At 42.9% G+C, this 14,423-nt stretch overlaps 1 protein-coding gene across 4 annotated transcripts in view; it reads right to left on the bottom strand.

The window, feature by feature from the left end:
• Positions 1–8: 8 nt before the first annotated feature.
• Positions 9–14,423, bottom strand: part of LOC121871673 — a 33,127-nt gene continuing 18,712 nt past the window's right edge. For 3 of the 4 annotated variants that reach the window (XM_042374089.1, XM_042374096.1, XM_042374103.1), the window contains exons 2-8: positions 13,747–13,969; positions 6,344–6,485; positions 5,772–6,128; positions 3,849–3,920; positions 3,521–3,603; positions 2,926–3,052; positions 9–2,557 (exon numbers count right to left, since the gene is read on the bottom strand). In XM_042374089.1, coding sequence (XP_042230023.1) covers positions 2,314–2,557; positions 2,926–3,052; positions 3,521–3,603; positions 3,849–3,920; positions 5,772–6,128; positions 6,344–6,485; positions 13,747–13,801 — 1,080 coding nt within the window. In that variant the 5' untranslated portion in view covers positions 13,802–13,969 and the 3' untranslated portion in view covers positions 9–2,313. The remainder of the gene's footprint in view (positions 2,558–2,925; positions 3,053–3,520; positions 3,604–3,848; positions 3,921–5,771; positions 6,129–6,343; positions 6,486–13,746; positions 13,970–14,423) is intronic. The other variant, XR_006089937.1, reaches the window with a different exon arrangement.

Raw genomic sequence — 14,423 nt, forward strand, 5'->3', positions numbered from 1 at the left:
CAAAACTCTTTATTTATCTTCATTTATCTTTATTGAAAAAAAAAAATATTCAGAGTACAAGCAAGACAGTGACGAGTGACAACAGTTCAGTATCTTTAAGTTAAGTAATGAAGAAATTTACACGTACTCTCTCTCTCACACACATACATACACCTTCTAGCGTCTATTAACCAGCTGAAAGAAGTAAACAATATTAACTAATCCACCAAGAACCAACGCTGACAGGCGGCAAGAGTATCCTGTACCTCCAAACACTCCTCTCGCGTTCCTCACACGACACCATAAAGGAATTCTCATCTTACACACGTCGTTTCATCTTCTACTTGTAAATTCCACCTTTTCAAGTCACTGTCACTGGGAAGAGGAAGAGCAAGACAAAAAATATAGACAACAGAAGCCTCCAAGAGTTCAAGGAGAAAATGACACACACACACACACACACACACATGGAAAACAAACTCTTACTGGAACGCAAAATCTATTCACCTCTCACTCAATACACACTGTAGCATGCTGTCGTGAAGAGAAGAATACCGACACTTTTATCATTGGCTAGGAACCTTCGTCAATCTTGGTAAGGAAACACTCGGGAAAACTTTTACACTCGAGTCATAATATTGGGTGTTGGAAGCTAGTGTGTGTGTGTGTGTGTGTGTGTGTGACGAGAAGAGTTTTTCAAGTAGACAAATTCGCCAAAATCCTCGACCTACTACAGACACCTATACAGTAGACAAGTTACTTCCAACAGTACTACGAATGAAGACCTACAGCAATCATTACTCTCCTGTTTCATCCTATTAACGAAAAGACCAGAATTAAACCATTATTGCTCACGATGACTATTTACAAGAAGAAGAATTGGTGTTTGTAGTGATAATTAAACACCCAGAACGAGGGTAATAACCAGTCCAATACTTGCAGCACCACAAGATATTCGTATCAACCTGTCACGGAACACAACATATTACTAATCATAGAGGAACAATACAAGCGATAACTTACGGTAGATAAGCGATAAACAACCACAAAGCAATTATCATAAAAGTTTTGGCGACTCACATTATGAGAGGTAACCAGTCCCATATCCTGGAGCACGAAAGGTGACCAATCACATTACAGCAGGAAATAACATACTATCACAAAGCATCACAACGAAAGAAAACCAATCACAAAGCAACATGACAAGATGTTATAACCAATGGCAACACAGTACCCTCAGAGATAACCAATGGCAACACAGTACCCTCAGAGATAACCAATGGCAACACCGTACCCTCAGAGATAACCAATGGCAACACAGCACCTTCAAAGATAACCAATGGCAACACAGCACCATGAGGCGGACAGCCAATCAGAAAAAAAAACAATTTCAAATGTTAAGCGATTCTGAGGTGAAAAATCACTACTTCCACATAGACATTTTTACAAGGTATAAACACATTCAAGTATTAAGACCCAATCTCCTACCAGGTGTTTACGTCCAGGTATAACAGCAATCATCTGATATACCAGCTCGACCAGGTAGTAAGGGGAAAGTGGAAATACAAATCATTTACACATAAATTTTTTAAAAACCAAACTAACGCAAATGATATCAACCATTAAATACAATGATCATCCATTATAGTATCTGGCATTTGGATCTTTAGAATATAAATCAAATAAGATTATTGTCATTTTTGTTTATTTGTAAATTAAGTAGAAAATCAATTATTATCATCTTGTTCACACATATTGTAAGCCACCTGGTCACAGTTATACCTCTATATAACACGTGGTAGTTGTGTCTCCTCTGCATGTTACACACACACACACACACACAACACCTGACAGAAGAACACCTCAGTTATCTTCTGGTCATGGAATGTCAAGAAAAAGACCAAAAAAAGTTTCAATCATACACAAAATACACAAACAAAATTGTATACATATTTACAGTACTATAATACTCAGTTGTGTAGTACAATACAAATGTCCAGCGGTTCACAGGTTAAGAAAGTCACTATCACTTAAATCTCGTAGTTAAGTAAAGAGGCCATAAGATGAGGCATTTTTTGTGTGAGTTTGTTGTTCAGTCACCAGGAAGTATTGTTACCGATGCTGTTCCTTGCATCACCAAGAGTAACGGCACTAGTTCACCACGGAGTTACGAGGTATGGATAGCACCAATATTTTCCACAGGACTATACAAATGTTGCAAATGTACACCAATACTTTGTTATTTCCCGCGTTGAGAGGACGACGACACCCCTATCAGGCGTAATGTCTCGATCTTTCACAGCACGGGAGAGTGAGTGAGGGAGTGAGGGGTCATCAGGAGGTAGTGAGGACCGCCTGTAGGAACAACAATAGGAGGAGGGGGGTGAAGGAGGCGGCGGAGGGAGGTGGACTAGATGACACAAAGAGTTGGGAGAGATGTGGAGGTAAAGGGAGACGACACCAGGTAGCCAGGAACACTCCAGACACGTTCTTGTACAGCTCCTCCTTGGCCTTCCCACCACACTCCTGTCTCACGTACTCGTTCTCCAGCAGACAAGAGCGCTGGGTGTTGAGTGAACTGCCGGTAATGTTAGGATTACTTGTCTTTTATTGATATAGCTTCATCCAACTGACTAAAGGAATTTTTCAAAACTACTCAATATTCTTACATGGACACTAACACTAAATATTCAGTTACACCTTTTCATTTCATCTCAGTTGTTGTCAATTGTATGAAATTTGTGTTTTTTTTTTTTGAGGCGCTGTATTACAAAGACACAACACCAACCTCTTTAGCAACTATTGTTAATAATCGTTAGCTAAAGATGTAATTGTGAAACTATACAAATGAAATATAATCCGTGCATCAACACAGGGATTAAGGTAATCAATAAGAGATAACCCAGGTGATCTTTAAGTCACACTTCCATGATTGACCACACTTACTCGCACAGCTCTGGGCCGAGTTCCAGCCTCAGTATTTGGTTCCACACGTTGACTGTGACGTTTGGTCGATGACAAGACCCTCGGTCCAGCCGCGCGTTCTCTGCACAGTCTATCACCTTCAGGAAAGCTGCAAGATTTAAATGTTAGGTGGTGAGGTCTTACTCGATTACCCAGTGTTCTGCAGGTACTCTACTCTACTCTAAGATGTTGGATTTGCCTACAGGTTGACTTAAGAAGATGAAGGACCCACAACACACAGTAAGGCCACGACTCACGTATAGTGCTGACCAAGAACACAAACTTAACATTAGATCAGATACAACATATTATCCCATCAGTTGTTTACCTACATGTATTGATCACACACACACACACACACTCACGCTGGCTGTATTATGTATCATTATATCGTCCGGTATATCAATGAACTATGTATAAACTATACAGTTTAACAGTGTAATTATCCAATTCCTTGTAGGTGAGAACTGTCTTCCGGCGGTTAGGTTAGGTTAGGTTCGGTGAGGTTAAGTTAGGACACACACACTGCACATCTTTCAGCAGCACTGAGACCCTCCTACTGAGACACAAGACTCACGTAGGAACTTGCTGCTGCGGTCGGCGGCGGTGCGGCAGAGGTAGGTGTGGACTCTCTCCAGGGCGTGTAGCAAGTGACGGTACCTGCAGGAGTCAACCATCCAGGGGTTATTATTGGCTGTACAGTAAGTCAACTACATGTCTGTCCTGGTCTTCTCCCCCATAGATCAAACGTTAAATTTTTGACGAGCGAGTAAAATATCTTCATTACATTCAAAGCAATAATTTAAGCTTAAGTTAAATATAATATATAGGGTCAAGTCTCAGTGATTTACCAGAACATTATTACAATGATTTACACCAAAATTCTCATCTTGTACGAAGCTCACCTGAAGAAGTCATAGCCACTGTTACATTCGACCAAGACCTCTTCGAAGCACGTGATGACGGTCCCCAGACGACTGTAGAGAGAGGGAGAGAAAGATTACTAACTTGATTTATAGAGTCATCTCTTGTCAATTAATTAACCGTTTGGGCAGTTGGTCTGTTCTTTATTATTTTGTTATGACGTTCATTGTCTAGTGTTAGTACAGGAAAAAAACAGCAGTACCAGCTGAGGTTTGAGCCCAGGATACAGACGTACGAACATTACTGCAATAGGTACCATCAACACCCCTCAATGTTATAAAGTACAAGTTTTCGTCCTTGTGGTAAAAGGGGAGGAAGAATGAGAGATGAGGGATTTCGGGAGGAGAACAAAGAGGGCTAGACTCAGTACCCACCCCACCACATAAGAGTTACGTAAGAAGACCTGGCGGATGAGAGGGTACGCGTGGTGTGGGAGGCCCTCACTGTGTGCCACTACTTTTAATGACATTCTTGTCTGATTATTGAGATTCCTTGCTCAGTTTATAGTACCATCATATAATAACTTCTATTGAGTAAAATCAGTAGATACTCTCCTGAGAATAGCTGTACTAGGAAAAGGCAGAAGTGTGTGTGTATGTTGGCTAATGATGTAAATACAGTTCTCGTGAGGATGAGGCTGTGTCCACACTCCTTGTTGGTATCGTGTGATGAGTCAACAACCTTAAACGTGGCGAGGCACACACTCACCAGGGGACTGTATGCTACAGTTATATAGCTGCCACACGCGCGCCCTCCTGCAGCTTAGTTTGGTGTGAGAACTTAACTTATCATATTACTGCTTTGTCTGGTGTTGCCCCAGCACTGACAACTAACCAATAGTAAAGAGTTAAACCGGTGACGTCAGCGCCACGCGTGTTTGTTTACCAAGTCTTCAGGCCTGTCAGAGACGAGAGGGACGACGCTCGTTCCCACTAGAGTACGTTGTCTGGTGAGTTTCAAGAAACAACTAATTTGTTACTTTACTATTTGTAAGTTACCTTCTATCATTTTGTGAGAAGATATTATGTAAGTATAGGTTAACTACTGTTTATATGGTTTTATGTGGTAATATCTTCATCTAACTTTAGCAAGAGTTCAAAAGAGATCATTTCCAGTCAGTGTCGCAACTCATTACATTAATGTAATGTATCGGGAATTCTCCCCCACACACTCATCCTGTCACTATATGTAACTTGCCGATGAAATCCATGGCCCTTCAGGCACTTACGCCCTTAAATGCAGGAGTCGACTAGGCAAGCATGAACTCTGCGTGCTTCCCTGTCGGACTCTGTAAACGCTATTTGCGCTACGCCTTGCACAGGTGCGAGGGAGTGCCCAATAAACTAGCCCCCTCCCGGACTAATTAGAAAAAAATCACTGACCTTACTGTAGGGATACCCTCTGGTTCCTGTAATGGTTTCAGTCAAAAGCTAATTTTAACTTAAAAATGAAGCTCAGTTATAAAGCATTTTACAAGAATTTATGAAAAGATGAGAAGATAAAAGATATATCAATGTTGGGATAATGTTGCCTCTACATGTGGCCGTCGCCCGGTAGAGTCCTCGCCTAATATGTAACACCTCGCTGCCTCACGGTCTCCTGCACTTAGTTACCTGCAGCCTCTCCGTCTACAGCATTTCTATGGGTTCTTTGCAGACCAGCCTCTGTATAACTCACTTTATCCTGGTAGTAAGGCTTAGACCAGTGATGATGTTAATTCAAAACCAGTAAACTTGTTTAAAACAGTTAAATATTCCAAATATAAAGAGCATCGGCTTATGTAACAACAAATAAAGCTTGTTGAGCGTTCCAGTCCGGTGATGTGTGAAGAGAAACAAACAAATGCTCTCCTATCAGTACCTATAATGCCTCGTCATTATTGACAGTCTAGGGCAGATACTCACCTGCAATAGTCCTCCAGTTCCGGGCCCTCCACCCATCCGTGCTGACCGTAGGCGTCGATCACGGCGTAGTTATCGGGGGGACTGGGACTCACCCTCGTCCAGTTGCCATCGTCAGTGAGAAGTCGGTGATTGTGGCGACCCTTCACGTCCTCCCCCACACTCATCATCTGCAGAGTTCCTGGCTTATGCTCTACACCAGGTTTTGGATTCACGTCTTGGCTCTGTTCCACACCCTGATTCGTCTTCATATCCGGACTCTGTCGTGCATCTGTCGTCTGTGCCACACTGGCCTCCGTCGTGAGGTCCCCGAGTTGAGGTAATCTCGGTAACAGACGCAGAGACCTAGCACCTGCGTAGCTGTCAGGTAAATTCGTCAACTTAATGTTTACGTCCACACAGAAACATTATACATCCTCATAGTATTACTCATGACATAATTTATGTTTCAGTGTTTATAATGTATTAAAAATTACACGAGCTGGTGAGGTTGTTAGTGTTGGGTTTGTTTAAGAGTCCACTTATAGAGCACCTCACCTGTTAATGAGCACCTCACCTGTTATAGAGCACCTCACCTGTTATAGAGCATCTCCCGTCTCTTAGCACTGCGTCTCGGGTAAACAATACGTTCCATGGTTAAGAAGTCCCTCTCCAGGTAGACGTGGAGACACACCCCCACCTCCTTGGTAGCCATGTTACACCCCTCCACCAACACTCCTGTAGGCGAAGATGAAGGTGTTACAGGTACTACTACTACTGCTGCTGTACCATAAACTGTAGCGTACCAACTATGAGTAAACGAACGCACGCGCACACACACACACACACACACACACACCGCTGCCAAAACTCAAGATTAGCGAGGTAAGTTATGAGGCATTTTCGAGACTCCTGATGGTCGGGAGGGAAGATATGGACCTCCTCCCTCACCCCTCACCCTTCACCCCTCACCTCTCACCCCTCACCCTTCATTCCTCATCCCTCACCCAGGACAGAATTATAGAGAAGCTCCTCATTTTTCGCTGTGATTTTGTCCGTCTTGTGAGGAGAAATAAGACAGGGACGTTTAGGTATTGGTGAAATAATGTTGTGTCATATTCTCGCCCTCATTTTAACCCGAGATTGAAGGAGGAGGGTATTGTAATTGCTCAGTGTGTGTGTGTGTGTGTGTGTGTGTGTGTCAGGTCTTGACACTTAGGGTGGTATCACTTCTCACTACCACGCAGGACAGAGGTTCATACACAAAAAAAATACATCATATTCATTAACAGTATATATAGGTCAGAGTCATGTGGGTGATGTCACTGTTCACTGCCACACAGGACAGAGGTTCATATACATTAGAAGTCATATTCTAAGCAGCAAATTTTGGATAAACAGCAAGAATGTCCTCAAGCACTCCTGATTCAATAAAATAATTACAAAGTTCATGATGGCCACAGTGATGTTAGGGAATGTACCAGTCAGGAATTACTGTTACTGCAGGCTGGTGGTTGAAGAGGTTGTGGTGTGGATCATGGGGGTGACAGTGGGAAAGAAGTAGAGAGAGAGAGAGAGAGAGTATATAAGAAACAGGTAGTTGGAAGAAAGAAAAGAAGGAGGAAGTGTAATAAAGAGGTGAATTTGAACAGGAAAACATAAGAGGGAGGAAGGGAAGGAGAGGAGGGCGGGAAGAGTAAAAAGGGAGGAAGGAGGAGGATGGGAGGGAGGGAGGAGGGGAGGGGAGGGAGACAGACAACTACGAAACTTTGATGGTTATATATAGTCTCATCGTCTACGGTGTCAGGTTGGAATAATTTCCTGCAGCTTGGGCATGACGCAGTGAGGGGCAGGAGGGGACGAGGTGAGGGGCAGGAGGGGACGAGGTGAGTGGAATAAGGAAAAGAGAAGAAATGAGGAAGAGAATGAGAAACGGAAAGAGATGGGAGGAAGAGGCTGAATGGAAAATGAATGAGGAATGGATAACCAGACGCCCAGACGCTTCCACCCATTTTCTTTTCCACGAGGCCAAACTCACTGTACACTCTGCTGGCTTCAATACTATGGTCATGTCCTAACTTAAACTCAATGGCCTTACACTCAACTTGTATACGGGTTATTAAATACATCAATTACTGTGTTTTTATAACTATCACGTACAGTCAGATCCTGTTGTGACGTCAGAACACAAATTTCAGTTTTTGTTTTTGTTATAAAGTTTATCTAATATAGCAACGCTTTTTTATATAGGTTACCCCTTTTACGGTATCATCCATTTTCTCTTATTTCGAAGGTATAACTAACTTAAAATGTTCCATTCTACAGATGCGGAATAACATAGCTATTCCATAATTATTAGAATTTGCTTATTTAATTTCTCCCTTTGATTTATAAAATAAATAAATTCTCAGTTTTCCTCAGGTGAGATTTACCACAGCGGTTCCTCACAGGTATAAACTCACCCTAAACTTTCTCTTCCCTCACCTTGACTCTCACCGCTGCTGGATGGACAAAAACAATAGGTCACCATCGGCTCCTGTCATACCTCCCGCCACCACCACCTGACGACCTACTGATGGCGATGTCATTACCTGCTCTCTCCAGTAACCCCCCCCCACCCCGACCTACGATACACTTTGGTAATCGTGTCTATATATTACTTTCTAGTTATTTATTCTATTGCCAACACGGTGATATCTGTTCTTCTTTATCCGTTTATGTACAGTTTAGCTGAATCGTTTAGCTCCGTGAAAGCCGTTCCTGACTGGTATAAATGACTGCGGAACTGGCGGATTTGTTGAATAAAAGACTAAGTGATTCATTCCTACACTCACATACTTAAAGAACAGTTTAACCAGATCGCGTTGATGTAGTTTAAGGCTAATTACTGAATACCTTATGTTGTTAAGTCTCATTAGTGAAGAAGGTTAAGGCATCAAAACACTTGGAACTACTTCACCGCCTCACGCCCCTCACCATGACCTCGGCTTTCCCACGCCCCGGAAGAGAGAAAAAAAAAACTCAGACAAACATTCGAGAAGTTTATACTTAAAACACGATGAGGAACTGCCTTGCTGACCCCGGTACTTCCTCCTATGTACACATCTACAACTGAGAAAATAGTTCACCATAGCTCCAGTGTTTAGTTATACAGTAGAGATAAACCAAAACATGACACCCGGAGCTTTGGCAACAACAACCACCTGAGCTACAACATTTCACAGGGGCCGGGACAAGACCACCTGAACCATAGCATTTAGCTGGAACTGAAAAATCACTATAAATATAAGTAAAACATTTAGATGAGCTTAGGAAGTCACCTCCACCATATCATTAGTGTTTATCTATACAAGAAGACTGCTAACATCAATGATCTAGTCATTGGTTAGAGTGAGTGAACCATCGCCACAGCAACTAGCCAGTCATTAATCTCCCTTTACATGTTAATGGACATAATATACAGATACAAAAGTCCTTGACACATCTTGAGCATTTTTTTAATATATTTGCTTCAATATATTTCCATACAGCCCATTACAGTGTCTAGAATCCTACTTAGTTTACGATAAACAAAAGAGCCTCAGCACCTCTTTCTTGGCTGCATATGACGTAGGATTTTGAGGGAGTTGCATGGGTGATGTCATTTCTATTTAATTTATTGTCAATTTAAGTGAATTCTTGTTATTTATTAAACTAAACAAAATAAGTAGTACTGCTACCCTTTTAAACACTTAACGTTCATTTAGAAAACTGTTTTTGTAAAACTGCATTGATGTCATACGTACTGCGCGTGATGGTCGGCGGATAATCATAATAGATTTTAAACTGAATGAGATATGAGTAGGTCGGGGCGTCGCACTGCAAGCCAACGCCTTCACCACCGACGATAAGGAAGACAAAAATCAGTGAACCCCAAATAGTTTAGGAGGTGTAGAGGAAAGGGAGGGGTGTTGGGAGGGGGGATGGAGGAGCACCAAGGGAGCGAGGAGGAAGGAGGGGAAGGGACGGGGGGAGGAGTTAGTGAGGGGTGAACATACAGTACAGTAATACTCAGTGAGTCAGGGATGGGTACAGAAGCCCTGCTCTCCCCAGGTCCTCCCAATATCAATGTTGGGTGAGCAGGAGGTCTTGTCCCTGAACTCCGCCACACTGCCACACAATAAGGCGCGGTGTTGTCCGCCTCCCTTGGTAGTTATCGCTACGAGTGCAGGCCCACAGTGCCGCCCTTGTGCCCCGCCCGTCACCACCACCCGCCATGGGGGACACTTACCGCACTAGTGTGTTAGTGGGCAAGTAGGGTGCGTGTGGCTGTGGTATATGTGAGAGTGTGTGTGTGTGTGTGTGTATGTATCTGGGTGTGTTCCTTAAACATGGCATATTGTAAAGAATGACATTTGCAGAATTATTTCGTTTTTGTTGCTATCATGACACCCCAGAGACGGAGGCCGTGTGTATGTTCGTCTTTGTCTGGACAAACATCCCAATGAAGTCGAGAACATATAAACATGAGTGGCAGCATAAAGAGGCTTCAAAAGTTACCGTAGCAGACCAGTACAGTATCTGAAGCGTCAAATACACACACAAAATTAAAAGGAGAAGCATTTAGATTTCACCTCAAAACATCGTATCGTCAGATTTTACAGCGCCGGTTACATCAGTCCTCTGTGGCCACGACCGAAAATAAATGTGTTGATGTCACATAGTATCTGTGTCCTTGAAGAGGTCTAGCTTTTTTCTAAAACATTTCCGGAAACAGAACCAAGAGAGTGAAGAGGCGGAATACCCCCCACCCGAGACCACAGGGAGGAGTAAGTGTGGTGACCAATCTTACAGGAGGAAGGTGTCACGTGTTATAGAAAAATGGTAATTCACAAGTATTATTTATTTTTTGAACCAGGTATATACAAGTTTAAGGCTCATTATACTGTTAATGTGTGTGTGTACAATAAGAAGACCAAGAAATATAATTTTGTAATCTGAATCAACAGCTGTAAAACATAATACATTGACTCTGACACTCAGTGAATATTTGAACTCAAAGCATATGTCTCCTATATCACTTTTTGCTTTAGTTATCAGTTGGTGTTCTACAACTATCAATTCAGGATGCAAAATGCCACTTATTGGCCTTTGTATATCACCACCAACTGAAAAACCTGTTCATCCAGGCCCTAAAACTGCCTTCACCCCTGAGTCAACATAGTGGTGGTAGCGATGGTCACTGGACTCTATAGTGTAAATTTCGCGTCCTATAAAGTGAGTCTTGCTTGATGTCTCCTTCCCATAATAGTGACACAGTGTATTAAGTGACTGTAGATACTTAGTGCCGAGATACAAAGAGAAATATTCAGTACAATGAGTGTTATGACCTTATTTAGTAATTTAACTTCGGAATGTTAGTGTTGGTACGCATATGACCATCTGTACTTATATCCCTCTTCCTCTAGTACACACCACCCTTATGATAGGTAGTATAAAGGTCTTTTTCTTCTGTGCGGTGGATAACACATATTCGGTAGTGGAACCATCTATATTAACCCATCACAACACTCAAGGACGTATTGTAACACACTTGCTATATAACTCGCGTTTTGATTGGCTGTCTACTGCTACCCCTACCCCCCCTCCCTAGAAAAAAAAAACAGATTTAGGAGTTATTTTACAAGTAGAGGATAATGTTTCGAGACCGATTCATTAGAGTCTTGGTGTTAGAGAAAATTCTGTTGAAGTGACCCCCTTTAGGTAACTACAGTGCCGCCCCGACTGAGTAAAGTAAATAGACCACCAACCAACCCTGTTATAGTTGCTTGGTATCTCATCCTTATCACTCTTGTCACCGACCTGCTCTGATATCGTCACGTTAATCACTTATTACTTCTCAGAAATAAAACATCACTATATATTTAACTTTAACCAATTCATATGGCAAAGGATAACGTTACGATTTCAAAACACTTGGGGATATCGAATCTAATCTAACCTAACCTAACCTAACTTAAGCCAGCATTCATCTTAACTTTAACTTATTCGTATTTTAAATCACAAAGTAAAGTTTACGCTGCCGCCAATGACGCTTTGGCTGACAATAAATCTTGTGTCTCACCTGAGGAGCTGTGATAATTAACCTGTCTCTCGTAACAGGTAAACAGTCGAGATTTGTCAACCAGGTTCTTGCCTCTGCAGCATCTTTAATAACACCTTAAAAGTCTTATCACTTCTACTATTACTGCATTCGTTTTTTTTCTCATTCCCTGCCACTTCCCTTCACCTATCATCCCCCTGCCACTTCCCTTCACCTATCACCCCTCTGTCACTCCCCCTTCACCTATCACCCCTCTGCCACTTCCTTCACCTATCACCCCCTGCCACTTCCCTTCACCTATCACCCCTCTGCCTTCACCCCTCTGCCACTTCCCTTCACCTATCACCCCTCTGCCACTTCCCTTCACCTATCACCCCCCTGCCACTTCCCTTCACCTATCACCCCCCAGCCACTTCCCTTCACCTATCATCCCTCTGCCACTCCTTCATCTCCGCACACATTACATAATTTAGTGGACAGCAAGAGCCTCACCCTTACACATGATTCATCAGGATAAGGAAACTAACCGACCCACAACTACCACCATTGTCTCCCAGCCCACCACCAGAATCTCCCAGCCCACCACCACCGTCTCTCAGCCCACCACCACCGTCTCTCAACCCACCACTACCACAACCACCATCATCAACCAGGTCCCACAAGACCCACATGCCTAACATAGCTCACCAACGACGGTCGCCCACACGCCCACACCAGCCAGGTTTGAATGTCGTCATGATTTTAAAATACTCCATATCACCTGTTCTTGTTCGCGTTCTTTTAACAATCTAGCGACTCACGACACTTTGGCACCACAACACAACAACAACCAAAAAACACATCTTGAGGTTACACACTTGACAAGAGTGCTGGTGTATACATAGAGGTTTTATTTATACACACAAACATAAAAAAAACCACACACACACCAGTAAGTGGGTTAGTCAGGAGCTTGAAATACGTGGGTTATGACGCACTGGGTTATAACACGACTCTGTCTCCTCGATCAACCTTCCCCACGAGTCATTCTCCCGTGCAGGTGCCTCGTGTAGTCGCTTAGCAAGATGGTCCCCGGTTATGATGTTGCAGGCAGTGGTTAGGTGCACATGCGGGCCGTCGTTGTACCGAGATTGTTTAAGTGTTGATCAGAGTAGGAGGAGTGTAACCGGGTGTCTCGCTACACCAGCTGAGAGGCAAGGACAACTAGGAGACGTTACTATTAAGGCATTACTTTTTATGGTGTTCTTATCATAAGAACAATTAACCTGTATTTGTACCTACACCTTTACCTGAGCTGTAACTCTCGACTTGTGGGTCTGAAGTCAACTTGTATTGATTCAACATTTTGCTGTGAGTTTGATTCACCGTGGGTTTTTTTTTTCACAAATTCTGTCAAGAGATTAATTAACGGTACCAAATAACTCCGTTAGTAAGTGTCGCAAGAAACTGTACTTAATATTTTCACGGTAGACATAATTTAACTGTTAATTTTTACCCTTTATCAAAATAGGGAAATAAATGACCATGAATTTATTCCATATCGACTCGGGCTCTATATAAGAATAGATATAGTTGGCTATTCATTCAGTAAAATCGTCATATAAATTCACGCTATAATGAGAAGATTTGTGACCAAGAACTCAGCAGGAAGAGCCAGAGAGAGAGAGAGAGAGAGAGAGAGGAACCCGTCCCCCTCAGATGGACTTCCTGAAGACGCAGAAGGTATGAGGGTGAGCGGCCTTGACCACTGGCCCGGGCAGCCAGGTACCGCTTATGGTGAACAACCTGTATACCTGTTATTGACCAGGTCCGATGTCTCACGCTCCTCATGCTCCATCTGTGTGTGTGTGCGTCATTAGTTATAAGTTTGTCAAAGACCGGAGCAGTAGAGGGCAGAAGAGTGAGGCAGATGTTCACCTGAGAGGAGAGTGATGGCCGTCAGCAGCAGGGTGTAGGGGAAACTGTCCATCATGGCGAGGGTCACGTCACAAGCACCACTGCCTCGCTCATCATGCCGGCAACCCGCCCATCCTGGTGGCTTCCCTGTCTTCCTGGGTATTATAGCGTCACGTCACGCCTCCCACTGCTCGCTGGCTCACCCTTCACCGGTCCTCTCCTGCTGCTGCTTGTTGCACCCAATCTGTAGACAGAGTTACAGGCATCACAACACTCCTTAACATAAAGAAATAATCGACGTTGTTTTTACATTACTTACCGCTCACGCTTCCTCGATCACTTGTAGTTCAGTTTAAATTCAATACATTCTTTCAAGGCATGTTAAAGATCACTTTAATTCTCACTTAACCTTACACGTGCTAGACACTTAAGATCGGTTACCATTACCGCCACTAATTTAGATCATATTAAAGCTTACTCTTATTAGATGATGAGTTTACTGTACACTCTAGACACACATGTTAAGATAGCTTACGTATGTTCATGGTTTCCCCTGGGTAAATAATTACTGCCTGACCTTCACCAGTGTTGCCTTCTTAGGTCCGGGTTTTCAAGGTCTCTGCAACGATGACTCATATGTGTGTCTTTTGTAAGTAATATTATTTGTTTATTTCTCCCCAAAAGCTGAAAAATATTAT

Source organism: Homarus americanus, unplaced genomic scaffold, assembly GCF_018991925.1.
Source record: "Homarus americanus isolate GMGI-L3 unplaced genomic scaffold, GMGI_Hamer_2.0 scaffold3806, whole genome shotgun sequence".
Taxonomy (NCBI): Eukaryota; Metazoa; Arthropoda; class Malacostraca; order Decapoda; family Nephropidae; genus Homarus; species Homarus americanus.